Raw genomic sequence first — 14,696 nt, 5'->3', positions numbered from 1 at the left:
GCACAACCAGCATTCAAAGATTCAAATTTGGGGGTGTTGAGTCACTTTTCATTCTTGTGAGGTTATCAAAGTAAGCCCCAATAAGCAGTATAAACTGCATCATAATTATTCCATCAGTTTTCAAATTAGGCAATGTGCGTTTGGGTGACATTAAAAACACCGCTGCATAGGGTGAACTCTCAGTCAGTAAATAAAATTAATTTATTTATGGGAATATTTTTTTCTGAACTTCATGCCCCACTGCCAGGCAGAGGCACAGGTCAATTAAAATCTTTGAAAGCACTAGGCATCAAAAAATAATAGGATGGGGACATAAATTGAGATCGTAGTTTCTCTGCAAATAAATAGCTCTCTAGATTAAGCTGCAGTATGTCAATGGTTAGGTTTCGGCTTAATCTAAACAGCTTTCCATGTATGTGTATGTATATGTGTATGTATATATATATATATATCAAACAGCAAACATCCAAACACCCAGGCGAGCCGTGTTGACTCGCCCCGGATGTAGAAATGAGTCTCCGTCACAAAGGATAGCTGAAATCGGGAATTTATTGGCGTGGTAAAACCCAAAGCGTTTCGGAAACGAAGTTTCCTTGTTCACTGGTAATCAACCCATTCACTTAATCATTTAAATATACCAAGTGCAAAGTGCAAAACCCCAAAAACATTCAATGACACTTAAAACAGACTAAAGCAGAACAATAACAAGTTTACCCTGAAACATGTCGGCCATCTTAAAGTGGCTTAAACAAATAACTGAAAATACAATCCCCATTCGGAAGCATAAATATTTCACAACAAAATTATGGCAAACATCATTATAGTGAATATCTTCATAAAAAAAACTTTGCATAAGGATCCACTCAACATGTCACCAAGCCCCGATAAAGCCTATTTTCATTCTATACTCGATTGAATGTATGAAAAAAAAAAGAGAGATTTTAATGAGACAGTTATCTATTACCCACGACATTAAATATGAAGCATAACAAAATCTGATCATAAACAGTTTATAATCATGTAAACCTATAAATATCACATATATATCTCTCCCCAGTATAAAATAAGTTCCAAAGGGCTAATGACAAAGTGTTCTAGCAAAGTTCAATCACCAGACATGATGACCGATGTTACCAAGATCATTTTTGTGTTTATAAAAGGTTATAATAGCTCCTTTGCCTTTTCCGAACGTGGGACTAAAAAGTTCCTAATCTTCAATATTCAATACACCCCCATTACATCCACCTATGAAATGTGAATAAGAATAAAACCACAATTAAAAAAGATTTGCACTATACACTAAAAAGACAATAAATATACGGCATCAAAAAATAGAAGATAAAAGATGAAAAACAATATTTAGGGCCCTTAATCACCTATATGTATTGCCAATTTCTCGTCCATATTAAGGCCAACAGGTTGCAAAGTATTCATTCTTAATTACAAAAGGTGTGAAAATAGTAGGAAATTCAACTTTCTTAGTATTACTACTATGTCTGCAAGACTTGCATCTGCCACAGACATAGAATCCCTGGACTGGATTCTTAACCTGAGGTTGAGGTGTTAAACACCTGCTAAGGAAGTCATTCAAAGAAGCATTTCTTCTAAAGGTGAAACGCGGAAACTCATCTAATGTTTTAGAGAAAGTTTCATCTGTTTTTAAAACAGGCCAATATTTCCTAAATATCTTTCTCACCTCATTACTACTACTATTATATGTAGTCATAAATTGAATAGGTTGTTACTCTTGTTGACTCACATTTTTCTTTATCAATAAATTGGGTCTGCTAATTTGAGACACCCTAGCAAAAGCTTTTCTTTGGATGTTTGCTGTTTGATTTAATGGGCGTCGAGACCCCATCTCCGTCTGCTGCGTTGCTGGGAAAGACATAGCGACTTTCTTTTATATATATATATATATATATATATATACACACACATATACATATATATATATATATATATATATATATATATATATACACACACATATACATATATATATATATACATACATACATAAACATACAAACAAATAAACGAAGGGGCTTTGGGTCAGCCATCTTCGTCCATTGGTCTACTCAAATCTTATTCATATTTTCCTTCTACCTTCCACAGCAGTTAACATGGGGCAATGGATCAGTCCTCTTCAGCCATGGGTTCTCGATAACTTTGCCCGATAGCATTTGGTACCTATAAAGAAGTGCTCTGTGGGCCAATACTTTACCCTAGTAATGTTTTTCCCTTTCGATTCCCGATCACTTTTAGTTATCCTTGTGTATTTAAACTATATCTTCAGGTTACAATGATTGAATTACATTTTACTTCTCCTTTTCACCAATACAAACATTTTTTTTTTTACAGCAGCATGTTTTTTCTCCTTTTTATTTTTTTGTGTAACCTGTTCACAAGTTAAAAAAAAACATCAAAAAACACTAGTGTAGTAGCTTCCGGGGCCAGGCCTGCAGAGTATGTAAATACTTATTTAAATGTTGCACTGGTGGTGTCCATAGAGCTGACCTTTACGTTCTCCCCTCGTCACACCTATATTTGAAATATGCTTCTTACTCAGTGAATGCTCCTTCAGGTTTGGCAACTTTTCGGTGCTGGTCTTCCTTTCGCTCAGTAAAACGAGGGCTTCGGTTGGAAATGGTGACTAAAACATTCTACATTTTAACAAGTGTTGTGTGTTGTGGGGCCTCTTATCACTAGCAGCCCGCGATTGGTCGCAGCAAAGGCGCTCGAGATGCCCTCTCTGTCCCCGGGTTACTAAGTGCCTCCTCTCCTACAAGTGCACCTTTAACTCCTTTAAAACGGACAGAGACTCACAGAGTACCCATGATGCACCAGAACCTGGCCTGAGTAGGAAAGTGCAGAACACACCATTTGCAATCCCGAGTTGGAAAATCACGGCTATAAACAGGGCGACTCAAAGGCCCTCTATCAACTTTTAACATAATAACAATGCATTAGAGGCAGTTTTGAAATCTGAGATCATTCAGTCGTTTTCCATACTGGCAAATAGGGGCTTTCCCTTCAAGGCAAATTGTTTTTGAACTGGATTAAGCAAACTAGCATTCAGAAATTAAAGCCCTAAACATGCAAGGTACAACAACTTACTTTGGTCATCAGTCTTAGTGGCAGTCCATTGTATGCTGCAATAGTGAACTCATGTGTAACCAACAGCTGAAAAATGAGCATATAAAAGGGTCTAATGCCTGTGACATGACCCAGCTAATTCGCAGTACACTGAAAAATTACTTTAGATTTGGCAGCCATGTTTCACCTCCACTTTTCAGCCAAAATATTTTCCTTACCTCCTGCTCCGTGTCTAATGGGCGGATTCTTTTGCGGTCCATTTGAAAGTCATCATCACCATGTCCTTCATAGGACTGTTTCTTGGCAAATAATTTGGAAGCTAGAGTAGGCTTTGTACCACTTACTTCTGAAAAAGAAACAAAGTACAAATAAGGTACTGGGGTCACGGTCAGCACTCTTATTGAAGTAGCACAATACAAGGGTGCATTTTTTTGAACTACAACTGTGAAGTAGCCCCGCGTTATGTTGGACAGCTCTAGTGGTTTAGCCAAATCCACTGTGCAATGTTAAGGCCTCTACGTAGGCCCGCACATACCACAAGAGAGCCAGGCTGGAGGTATCAGAAAGCAGAGTGCAGAGCTGTAAGTGTCAGGGAACACCCTAGGCCACAAGGGGGCACCACAAATGCAAATTCTAAATGTCAATCAAAATGAAGTTCTATGCTGAGCACACAATGTTACACACATGGTAAAGGTACCTTAAATGACCCTCTCCTCTTCTGTTTACAGAGGGCTCGCCTTTACTAAACACCACATGCTTTCCACCGCCTTCAAAATTGAGAACCACAATTCAGAATCACATATGTGGGCTGATGACAATTAGGGAGGCAAAACATTTTACTAACACTAACAATTGGCCGACCCATACATTGTTCTGTAACCAAACAGGATAATCTTCACCTAAAGTTCACGAATCCCAATAGACGGGCCAGACACTGCCACCCTGAATAAAGTGACTGTGTTCACTTGGTCTTGAAGCAGTAAGCACGACCGACTCATAAACCACATCATTACACTGATCGTGATGTTGAAGGACCTTATGTTTGAAGCATAAGAAAAATGAAACCCACTGAAACTGGTCAGTTATGGTTATTGGCAACACAACAACATTAAAGCACGTTAGGGTGCGTTTGGGAAAAAGTAGTAGCAAGTAAAATAACTGGCCACCATAAAAACGAAAAAGTTAAGAAAGTAACAAGTGGATGTGCTAGCGTCATCTTTGTCTCAGCAATGCTGTACTAAGTCACCCTCGACTCCCACTCCTCTCCCATTTGCCTGGTATTATTTGGCCAAGCTTAAAATGAGATACATTTGAGGGAATCATTGGTTATGTTTCTAAATAGGATATGTGAGAGTGTATGTTTTCACAGTAACAGGGTAAACCCCTGGTAAATGCTGGCTGTGTGCTGGCATATGATCGATGGATGTTTGGGTGTACAGAATGAATTCACTCATCATCATAATTCACATTAATCAAAATGAAAAGCTTTGTCCACCCATGTAGCTATATAAAAGTTATATAAAGTATGGGAGGGTAACACAGCTACTATTGCACTGGTACAAAGAACTACCATGTTGTTTGGACAGAGTGAATGAGTTTTTGCATTTTTACACCGTAGTCACTTTAACTGCACTTACTGCACATTATATAACTACCTGGATGGACAATTCCATTGATTCTGATTTGTGGAAATTATGATGAATTAATTAATTCTCTAGACAAGACTGCTGATTATTTACTACATTGATCTTATGCAATATGAAATTAATTTGGGGCACTTTTCTAAGTTTCATAACAGTAAAATATTTGTGTTATTAACAGCACGATTATTATTATTATGTTTCGTGCAGTGAAACCATTACATTCTGCCTATTACAAAATGGTGCCACGTTCTGTAAACATCATCCGTGAGTTTTGGAGTAATTTCTCACTTTTCAGTCCCTTCGTTTTTTTTTGTTTTTTTTTAAATTCAAGGGTGGTTCAGCAGTCTTTAGGTTGACAAAGGCCGAAACACACGTAACTGATAAAACGTATTGGATCTTCAATCCTGGTGTGCTGGTGTTTTGTCCTGGTGGGAAAGGCTACGTAAACAATATTTTATGGGGCTGTACCTGTAAACTGGCACCAGTGTTGTAATCACGAGCGCAGCACTGAAAAAAAACAAAGGTTAAAGGGACCTTATACTTAGGTTCTGAATTTACGCGTACCAAATCATAGAAATTCCGCAGCTATATATAATTCTTTCAAGTAACTATGACTCGTGCCCTAAGGTAACTGTAACTCATGCCCTTGCCACGCACAGTTTTGTTATCGATAATTCTAAGGCAAAGTTGCGAGCTATAGGTACATTAGGGTGCAAATTATAGCTACTTCAAAAGAACTCCAACTATAACTACTGAATTTCTATGTTTTTTTACGAGTAAATTCAGAACCTAACTATAACGTCCCTGTAACCTTTGTTTTTTTCTGTGAATTTCTATTTTTTTTAAACTTAATTGTAATTACTATACGTTGTTTTTTTAAACATAATTGTAATTACTGTATGTTATTCCAACCTCAGCTGCGTACGGCCTTTGGCCATGCTCGGTGTGGGTTGGTCGCAAGGCCTGGCCTGCAGCCAAGTCCTCATAACCACGCAACGCCACACACGCCCTTTGGCCATTCGCAGCACAGGCTGGCCACAGGGCCTGTCTCTGTCAGTGGATCTGTGAGTGGGTGCAAGAGTGCTTGAGTGGATCTGAAAGAGGCTGTGTAAGTCTGAGTGGGTGCATGAGTGTCTGCGTGGGTGTGTGAGTGGGTGCATGAATGAGTGAATGAATCAGTGTATGAATGAGTGTTTTTACTTTCAATTTTTTTCATATTTGTGAATATTTTGCGAATAATTTGTGAAAATTAGTGAATTTCGCAAATGCTGATGCAAAATTATTTTAAACCCATAATTTGTCCCTAAAACACACCTATATCCCCCCTGGGGTCAGGGTACCTTTATCCTGACCCTTTATGCCACTTTTAATGAGGATTTTCACCCCTGTGGACCATGTCCCGTGAAATAAAACGGTGTCAGAAAGCCAGGTTGCGGTCAGCCAATTACAGTGCTTCTTTTTGCACGCGTATTCACAAACATCCGCAAATTTCCACAAAATATTTGTGAAATAATCGCAAAAGCGCAGCAGCCAAAGATATACAAATTTGTTTTCCATTAATTTTTCAAAAACTACTGAACGGATTTACACCAAATATGCAAAATCACAGTCTGCGTACCGAAAGCTAGCTTTCAGCCAAATTTGGAATAATTCTGTCCAGTGGTTCGGGCAATAGTTGTGTCTAAAGGTCCAATGGGAATTAACATGGGAGATGCAACTTTTTTGACCCCCCTCTTTTTCTCGGCCACCGCTTGACGGATCACCACAAAACTTTACAGGTGCAATAAGAATCTCTGCAACCCTTTCTTTGGAACATTTTGCGAAAATTTGTCACACGGCGCCAAAGATATAGGCAAGTCAAAAAATGATTTTTCTATGGGACGAGGTCCTAACTAGGACTACCCAGTAATGGTATATATGTGCAACAGTAAGAGGAGGGTTGCAAAGCACCATTTACCATGAAAATATCTATTGTTTTTTCTTGCAAAAATAACCAAATCTGTCAGGCATTCTAGTGCTAGAGTGCATTAGCTGCCTTTTGCTGGTGTGGTGCATTTCAGTTAATCAAGTCATCTGGACTGTATCAGCAGTTATGAGATAACAATGAACATTCCTTAAAATGTATATTATACTGTATAAAACTGTCTAAGAAATGCTCATGCTAAAATCGTCAGACAATATGGGCGATCTTGCAAGGGCAATGAAGCTAGCAAAGAATAAAACAAATTGATGAAAATGTCTAGCCACACAAATTGCAGGGTCTTTCAAATAATAAAACCCAATTAGCCTGCGAATCATGTACCAATATACTAATTGCATTATAGAAGTACATAAGCAAGTTTTAAAATATTGAATACTAGAGGCTCAGCGAGGAAGTAGTCTGCCCCACAACTCAGGGTGGAAGAAGTCTGCCCCAGCATTTCACATTTAGTTCAACTTGGATGAAACTAAACTCTCAAGTTAAATAAATCCAGCTGAGTATGCTCTCCGCTTGTGCAGTAAGATTAATGTTTAAGATATTAAGGCCAATATTACAGCGCAAGTAATGACTATCCATGCGAGTTGGGGGAAGATGGTCTTATAGAATATTCACTTCCAGCTATTGTATGAGTCCTAAGAGTATGAACTAAGCACATTAATAAAGTGCAACAGCGAATTTTATAACATGGAATTAAATAGGCTAGGGAACTGCATAAGCGAGTTTATCTAAACATATCTGCAAAAAATTGAAATTTACATTTTGCTTTTTTATTATAGACACTTTATTAACTTGTTACTATTGCATAATTGTCTAAGCAATCGGGGGCCCCTGAGTGGGCTTCCCGGAACCCCCAGATGTCCCTGGACCACAGGTTAAGAAACGCTGATCTAAACAATCTATTGATGTGAGGATATGCTGTGCTGGAACCAGCTACAGCATTTCTGGGTTCTCAAGAGATCCTGGATAGCCCTCTGAGAAACACTGTGATAGCTGGGGTGGTCCAGACACGAACCCAGTAACTTACACACATGAAAAATCAATATATTCCTCCGGGGATACCTCCTGTGGACCAGCTCTTAGTATTGTTATTGGGGGTCCAGGTTCTAGGTGTAATATACGCATCAAATAATACATTTTCCAAAAAGTTGTGTGGCCCCAAATTTCAGCACCATAGTAGCTTGCCACCACAGCTCTCATTCTATGTGCAGTTAATGCTGGCTTGATTGGGCAATATCCACACATATTTGAGTATCCCTATTGTGCTCCAGCCTTATGCAACAGTACTGTTTTGGACTAAGCTACTTGGGCTCCTCAGCAGAGCTGGTCAAGGATCAGGACACCAAGGGAATAATAGGTTTTGTTCTGCTCTAAGGGTTTTCCACAGATCTTGACAATTGACATTAGCTTGGCTTCGGTTTTATTATCATGAATTCTGTTTTCTCTGTGTTCCTGGTTAAATTCCTATTCCTGCAGATCAATTCAAAACCTTTGAGGAGATGATGCATTGACAGTTCTGTATGCACTAGAATTACAGGATCATCTGCAAATAACGGAAGTGGATAGTGCTCGTCCTCCAATTTAGGGACATCTAGGCCAAGGTTAATGAGGACCTTTCCTACTCCATTGATATTGATGTTAATTAGAACCAGGGATAAAATACAACCCTTTCTAACTCCTCTCTGAATGTCAAACACCTCAGTACATTTGCCCATGCTGCGGTATTTCACTGTTAAGATATTACCATTGTGCAGGTCCATTAAGCCACTGCCATCACCTTGGTGAACACCCAGTGGGTGCTGGTCAGGCTAAAAGGGAGACTGCAAACTGGAAATGCTTGAGGCTGACTGTGAACTGCAGATCACGCCTGTGGGCAGGCAGGACGAGATATGGAAATATGCACCCTGCAAGTCCAATGCTACTGTTCAGTCTACTGCATCCAGGGCAGACACAACCTAAAGCAAGATGACCATCTAGAATTTCTCCTTCTTGAGGAAGTTGTTGAGGAGCTGCAGGTCTAGGATAGGACGAAAGCCTCTGTCCTTCTTTGGCACTAGAAAGTAGCGGGAATAGCAACAACAACCTTCTTCTGGAATCAGGACCCTCTCTATGGCACCCTTGGTCAAGAAGCATGCAGCTTCCTTGTGGAGAAGAGAAAGATGATTCTCCATCAGCCTGTGCTGAGATGGTGTCATGAGGAGAGGGGTAGATAGGAAGGGGAGGGAGTAGCCCTTTCGTACTATCTGCAACACCCACCTGTCTGATGTTTAGGACTGCCAGTGGGGCAGGTGATATATCCTGCCTCCTACTGGGTGCCCATGATGGTAGGAGGGCAGGTTATTATAGTTTGGAGCCTGGAGGCAGGGTGGGCTGATCTGGCTGCCTGATCCATAAGGTTTGTGGATACTGTGCCCTCAGCCGTGCAGGGGCTGGGGAGCATTTGTGGCACATTGGCTGGGTGGGAACTACTGCGGTTGGTAGCCCCTTCTCTAGCCACGAAAGGAGTGGAAAGCGGACTGAGGATGATGCAGGGCTGAAGATAAGCCCAAGGACCGGACCATAGCCTGACTGTCCTTAAATTGCACAAACGCTGAATCCACTTTGTCTCTGAAGAGATGGAAGCCATCAATGAACATGTTTATCAAAGAAGATGTGACAACCCATGAAAAGCCAGTAGTTCGTAGCCAGTTATGGCGCATCAGGGCCACGGTTGACAAAACCTCTCTGCCTAGCGAGTCAGTTGTGTTGAGTCCACAGTGAATAGTAAACTTTGCTGCATCTGTCCGGTCTGCTACTGCTTGGGAGAGCATGGCCCGGACCACCTCCGGGACCGTAGGCAGCACTTGTGTTACCATGTCCCACAGAGTGTGAGAGTAGTAGGCCAAAAGGTATGCAGTGTTTACAGGCTGCAGTGCTAGGCTGGCAGATGAACGCATCTTCTTCCAAAGTGTCTCCAGCCTCTTAGATTCCGTATCCAGGGTAGCGGTAGGGAGTAAGCGGGGATTGACATGTGAAGTTGAAGCATGGACCACCAGTCTCTCAGGGGTGGGGTGTTGCGTTAGGAAACCTGGGTCCCGCTGGTGGTTGTCCTATTCACAGGAGACCTTGTGTTGGGTTTGGACCAGATATTCAAAAGGACATCCGTGAAGGCCTCATTAAATGGGAGTAGCGGTTCAGATAGGGAGACTCCCGGCTGAAGCACCTCCATCAAGGTATTGATCTTGACTGTCACGGAGTACAACTGGAGGTCGAGGACCTCCGCCACCCTCCGCACCACAGTCACAAAAGACGCCCCCTCCTCTGTAGGGGGAGAAAGCATGGCAGCAACTGGTGAAGTATTCAGGCCACTAGCTTCACCCAGTTCCTTACACCAGTCCATATCGTGCACATAAGGCTGGACTTCTTCAGGGTCCAGTAACCCATCCCGTTCCTCCCTGAGACCAAGCCCATAAAAATACGGCTCAGGACCTGAAGTGGGAGATAAGGCTCCAGATGGCACCAGATATGGTGTCGAGTGACACCCCTCCAGCTCTGTATCGGAGTCTGGGATTAAGATGGGGATGGTGGCTCCGGGAGCGTTCTGTCCCAGGACCAGCGCCTGAGGAGGTCGAGATGACATGACAACGTCATTCTAATCCAGAAGTGGATCCCTGAGGCCCCACTGGCGCCGGGGCGGAGCTGCTATTGCAGAGCCAGTAGGGCCCCTAGTGACCCCGTAGGGCCCAAAGGCTGCTGGGGGTGGGTTGGACTTCCCAAATATGACAGACATGGGGTCATAGAATTGCTTTAGTTGGGCGAGGGTGTGCATGCTCCAGGAAATGCAGAGAAGTGCAGAGTCTGCACAACTGCAGAGCGAGGCCTAGTATGCAGACGCTCCCACGCTTCATAGAAGTCAAAGTCGTCTTCATGTGTCTAGACGTACCCGAATGTCCCAAAGATTTTGAATGGAACAATGAACTCGGACTCCACAAAAGGTCCTGGGACCTCTCTCTCAACCCGGACCATGACTGGCACTGAGTTGCACGATGGCCCGCTATCAGCTTGAGGGTTCATGACACAGCAGTTGGAGCACGGCTTCAGGTCGTGGTCGCGCTCGAGGCGCCACAGGCAAATAAGGTGGGAGTCCGTCATCGACATCTGTTGGTGACAGGCACCACAGGGCTCGAAGCCAGCCTTCTTGGATGACGTCCCTGCCACACCAGGAGGTAAAACCTTGAAAAAGGGTCAACAAAATGTTTTAAAAAAAAGCTCAGTCAAAAAGTGACTGACGGGGTACCTCTTCCCCGATCTGCACTGGCTGGCATAGAAAGAAAAGAACTGATGTCAGTGCACATGGGTGGTGCCTATATAGGTGCTGCAGATGTCACATCCGACGCCAACGCCAATGCCATTGGGTGTTCACCAATGTCCATTAAGCCACTGCCATCACCTTGGTGAACACCCAAGGGGTGCTGGTCAGGCTAAAAGGGAGACTGCAAATCTGTGCGGATCAGGGGTGTCAGTATTCCCCCCTATCTCGACGACTGGCTGCTGAAGGTGGGCTCGCCCCAGGCTGTTGTATCCCACCTTCAGACTTTGGTAAACCTCCTGCACTTAATATGGTTCATCATAAACATGCGAAAGTCACATCTGACTTCCTCTGAGATACTCCCTTTCATCTGATTTGTTCTGGGCACAGTGCAGTTTCGGGCTTATCCTCTAGAGCGGCGAGTCCAGAATATTCAGGCTATGATATTGATGTTTCAGCCACTATCCTGGCTTACGTGAGACAGACTCCGAGGCTGTTGGGTCTCAAGGCCTCCTGTGTCCTGCTGGTGACAAGTGCACATTGGCATATGCAGCCTCTATAGTGGGACCTGAAGTTTCAATGGGCACAGCATCAGGGGAATCTCTCTGACATGATCCAGATCTCGGCGGGAACTGCATAAGATTTGCAGTGGTGACTAACGAACTGTGATTGCTTCAGGGGCAGATCCCTCTCCTTACCCCAACCAGATCTCACAGTAGTGACAGATGCATCACTCCTGGGGTGGAGCGGCCATCTGGGAGAGGTGGAGATCAGAGGACTCTGTCTCTGGCGGAATCACTTGCTGGTGCTCCAAGTGATCTGATTGGTATTGAAAGCCGTTCTAGCGTCCATCAAGGAGAGACTTATTCAGGTGTTCACAGAGAACACCACCGTCATGTGGTACTGCAACAAACAGGGTGGGGTGGGGTGGGGTTGTGGGCCCTTTGTCAATAGGCTGTGAGTCTCTGGACGTGTCTGGAACAATAGGGCATATACCTCGTGGTTCAACACCTAGCAAGTTCTCTGAAGGCCAGGGCAGACTAACCCAGTCGAAGATGTCTAGTTGATCATGAATGGCGTCTCCATCCTGAGGTGATGCAAGGTCTCTGACAGCAGTGGGGAAAGCCTTGGTTAGATCAGTTCATCACTGCGCATTCTCAGCAATGTCAGCAGTTTTGAGCGCTGGAGTTTCCATGAATGCTCTTGCGTGGAGATGCTTTCTGTCTTAAATGGAGCTCAGGCCACCTCTATGCCTTTCCGCCCATACCACTTCTGCCCAGACTTCTCAAGAAGATCAAGAACGATTGGGCCCAATTTATTCTGGTGGCTCTAGACTGGGCACGGAGAGTCTGGTATCCTGAACTACTAAGCATGGCCATAGATCCTTCGATAAGGTTTCCCCTTCGTGGGGAGGGGGGGTCATCTGTTGCAGCAGCAGGGGAGAGTTCTCCACCCAAACCTGTCCAGTCTCTGCCTTCTTGCGTGGAGATTCAGCAGTGGCATTGACCGCTTTGACCTTCTTCCTGAAGTCTGTGCCAGACGTTCTTCCACTAAGACAGTATATGCCTGCCGGTGGAAGAAATTTGTGGCTAGGTGTTCTGACAGAAATGTTTTAAAGAATAAAAAAATATATATATATTTGTATTCCTTATTTGTTCAGTGAACAAAATCTGGTACCATCTTGGACAAGTAAGATGATTCACTGCGGAGCAAAGGTACAATATCTGTACAGTCATGGCTAGCGTCAAACAGCAGTATGAATTATAAGCGTACTCACCAATGAGAACATTTATAATCTACCTTAGACACACACTTAGCCTCTAAATTCTCCCCCACCTCCCCACATTTATGAGTTATGTCTCCCTGTAGGTGTTCCATGGATTCCAGCCCTTTTCATATTTTTTTCAGACATCCCTACATTTTATAGATCACCTGCTTCGCTCGCCGGCACCAGTCTAGAACTTTCTCCCAATTGTGGACATTCAGAGGTCTATTTGCACCCCATGCCTTTGCAGTGTTCCTTAGCCAACCCACCACCAGCATCAACCAGATCCTTCAGTACCTAGGCCACACCTCTTACCCCTGTTATATGTAATATATGTCATCTGGCCTCTATTGGCACTGTGAGATCTGTGACCTGGCTCATGATTTGTGTCGCCTCCTTTAAATACTGCTGAATTATGGGACATTCCCAAAAAATATGGAAAAAGGACCCCACCATACCACATCCTCTAGCACACAAATCGGAGTCGCATCGCACCAAATGATGTGGAAGTGGTCTAGAATAATATGATCTGTGTAGTATCCTGACCTGTACTAAACAGAAGCGAGCTCTTATTCCAACCTCTCTGGGACTCTGAAGTGCCTCCACCCAGTCATCGTCTTCAATAAGTCCTATGTCGCCCTCCCAGGCTTCTTGCAGCGACCGCAGAGTCAGGGGAGTTGTTCAATAGCTTTTGTATGTCAGGGAGATCGCTTTGTCCTGCATAGGGTCTAAAAGTAGCCGGTCCTCCAACAGAGCTGACTCCGGCAGTTGCTCTCCCTCCATCACATGACATCTTAACCCATGTCCTACCTGCAAATGCTTAAATCGTTCTGACTCCCCCATCTCATAGTCCCACTTCAGGTCCTCAAAGGTCAGTAGTGTCCACCCTCTCCAAATATCTCCAAGCTGGTCAATACCTATCAGCTCCCATTTATGAAAACCCTTCAGGTTCCTGACTTCCTTCAGCTGGTCAGATGGCCGCTACACCAGAGTGGGGTCGTGTTTGTAGGCTTCTCCTCCCATCTCAGAAATTTAGTGGCCTCTCTCCACATCTTCACTACCAATTGAGCGTGTATCTGTAGCCGTCCCTCCCGTGTCCTGATGTATAGGATTAACAGGTTGCCACGCATTCCCATAGCCTCGCTGTCAACTCAGTAAGCCGGGTGCCCCATATCCGCGAACACTCAGTCAGTAATTGTAATCAAGTGCACCACCCAAAAGTAGGTGCCTATGTCAGGGACCACCGTCAGCCCCCAAAACAACCCTTGTTGGAGCTTAATGAGGGAAATGCGCAAACTGCCCCCATGATATAGGAGCTTGCGCAGCTCATTGCTGAGCTTGCAAAAGAATATGGGTGGCACTTTATATGGGATATTTTGAGGAATATATAATAGGCGGGAAGGGCCATCATCTTGAAGAGCACAGCCCTTCTTATCAGGGACACCGGGAGTGTCCGCCAGTGAGCGGCATCATTGCAGAGGTGCTCCAGCTGAGGAAACAAGTTTTTACCTAAAAAATCCTCTGCGTTTCACATTATATAAATTTCTATATACTGAAAACAATCTCTCAGGACCCTGGCCACGCACCCTGACGGAATTGTCAGCCTAACACATGGCAAAAAGAAGGTAAGGTATTTAACCCAATTAATCTGTTACCCAGAATAGATTCCAAAGAGTTGAAATATATGGAGTATTCTGTACACCGTAAAGCGAGGCCACGTAGCATATAGTAGGATGTCGTCAGCATGTAGGGAGATTCTTTCCTCCCAGTTTCCTCCCCTGTCGAGTCCCCATATGAGAGGGTCCTGACGAATCCAGGAGGCCAGTGGTTCCAATGCCAAAGCAAAAATCAATGGGGATAGAAGGCAGCCCTGCCTTGTGCACTTATGAACGGTAAAAGGATGGGACAATGAACCATTTTCTC

General features: G+C 43.6%; 1 protein-coding gene across 5 annotated transcripts in view; it reads right to left on the bottom strand.

The window, feature by feature from the left end:
• The window catches only part of BRIP1 (BRCA1 interacting DNA helicase 1), a 967,251-nt gene that overhangs the window by 798,970 nt on the left and 153,585 nt on the right, over positions 1 to 14,696 (bottom strand). For 4 of the 5 annotated variants that reach the window (XR_011201660.1, XM_069226443.1, XM_069226444.1 and 1 more), the window contains one exon: positions 3,318 to 3,445. Coding sequence is in view for 4 of the 5 variants with exons in the window: in XM_069226443.1 (XP_069082544.1) it covers positions 3,318 to 3,445 (128 nt within the window). In the remaining variant the exon portion in view is untranslated. The remainder of the gene's footprint in view (positions 1 to 3,317; positions 3,446 to 14,696) is intronic. The other variant, XM_069226446.1, reaches the window with a different exon arrangement.

This window comes from Pleurodeles waltl, chromosome 3_1, assembly GCF_031143425.1.
Source record: "Pleurodeles waltl isolate 20211129_DDA chromosome 3_1, aPleWal1.hap1.20221129, whole genome shotgun sequence".
NCBI classification, from domain to species: domain Eukaryota; kingdom Metazoa; phylum Chordata; class Amphibia; order Caudata; family Salamandridae; genus Pleurodeles; species Pleurodeles waltl.
The sequence above is the reverse complement of the archived record's forward strand: the minus strand, read 5'-3'. Positions and strand labels throughout refer to the sequence as shown.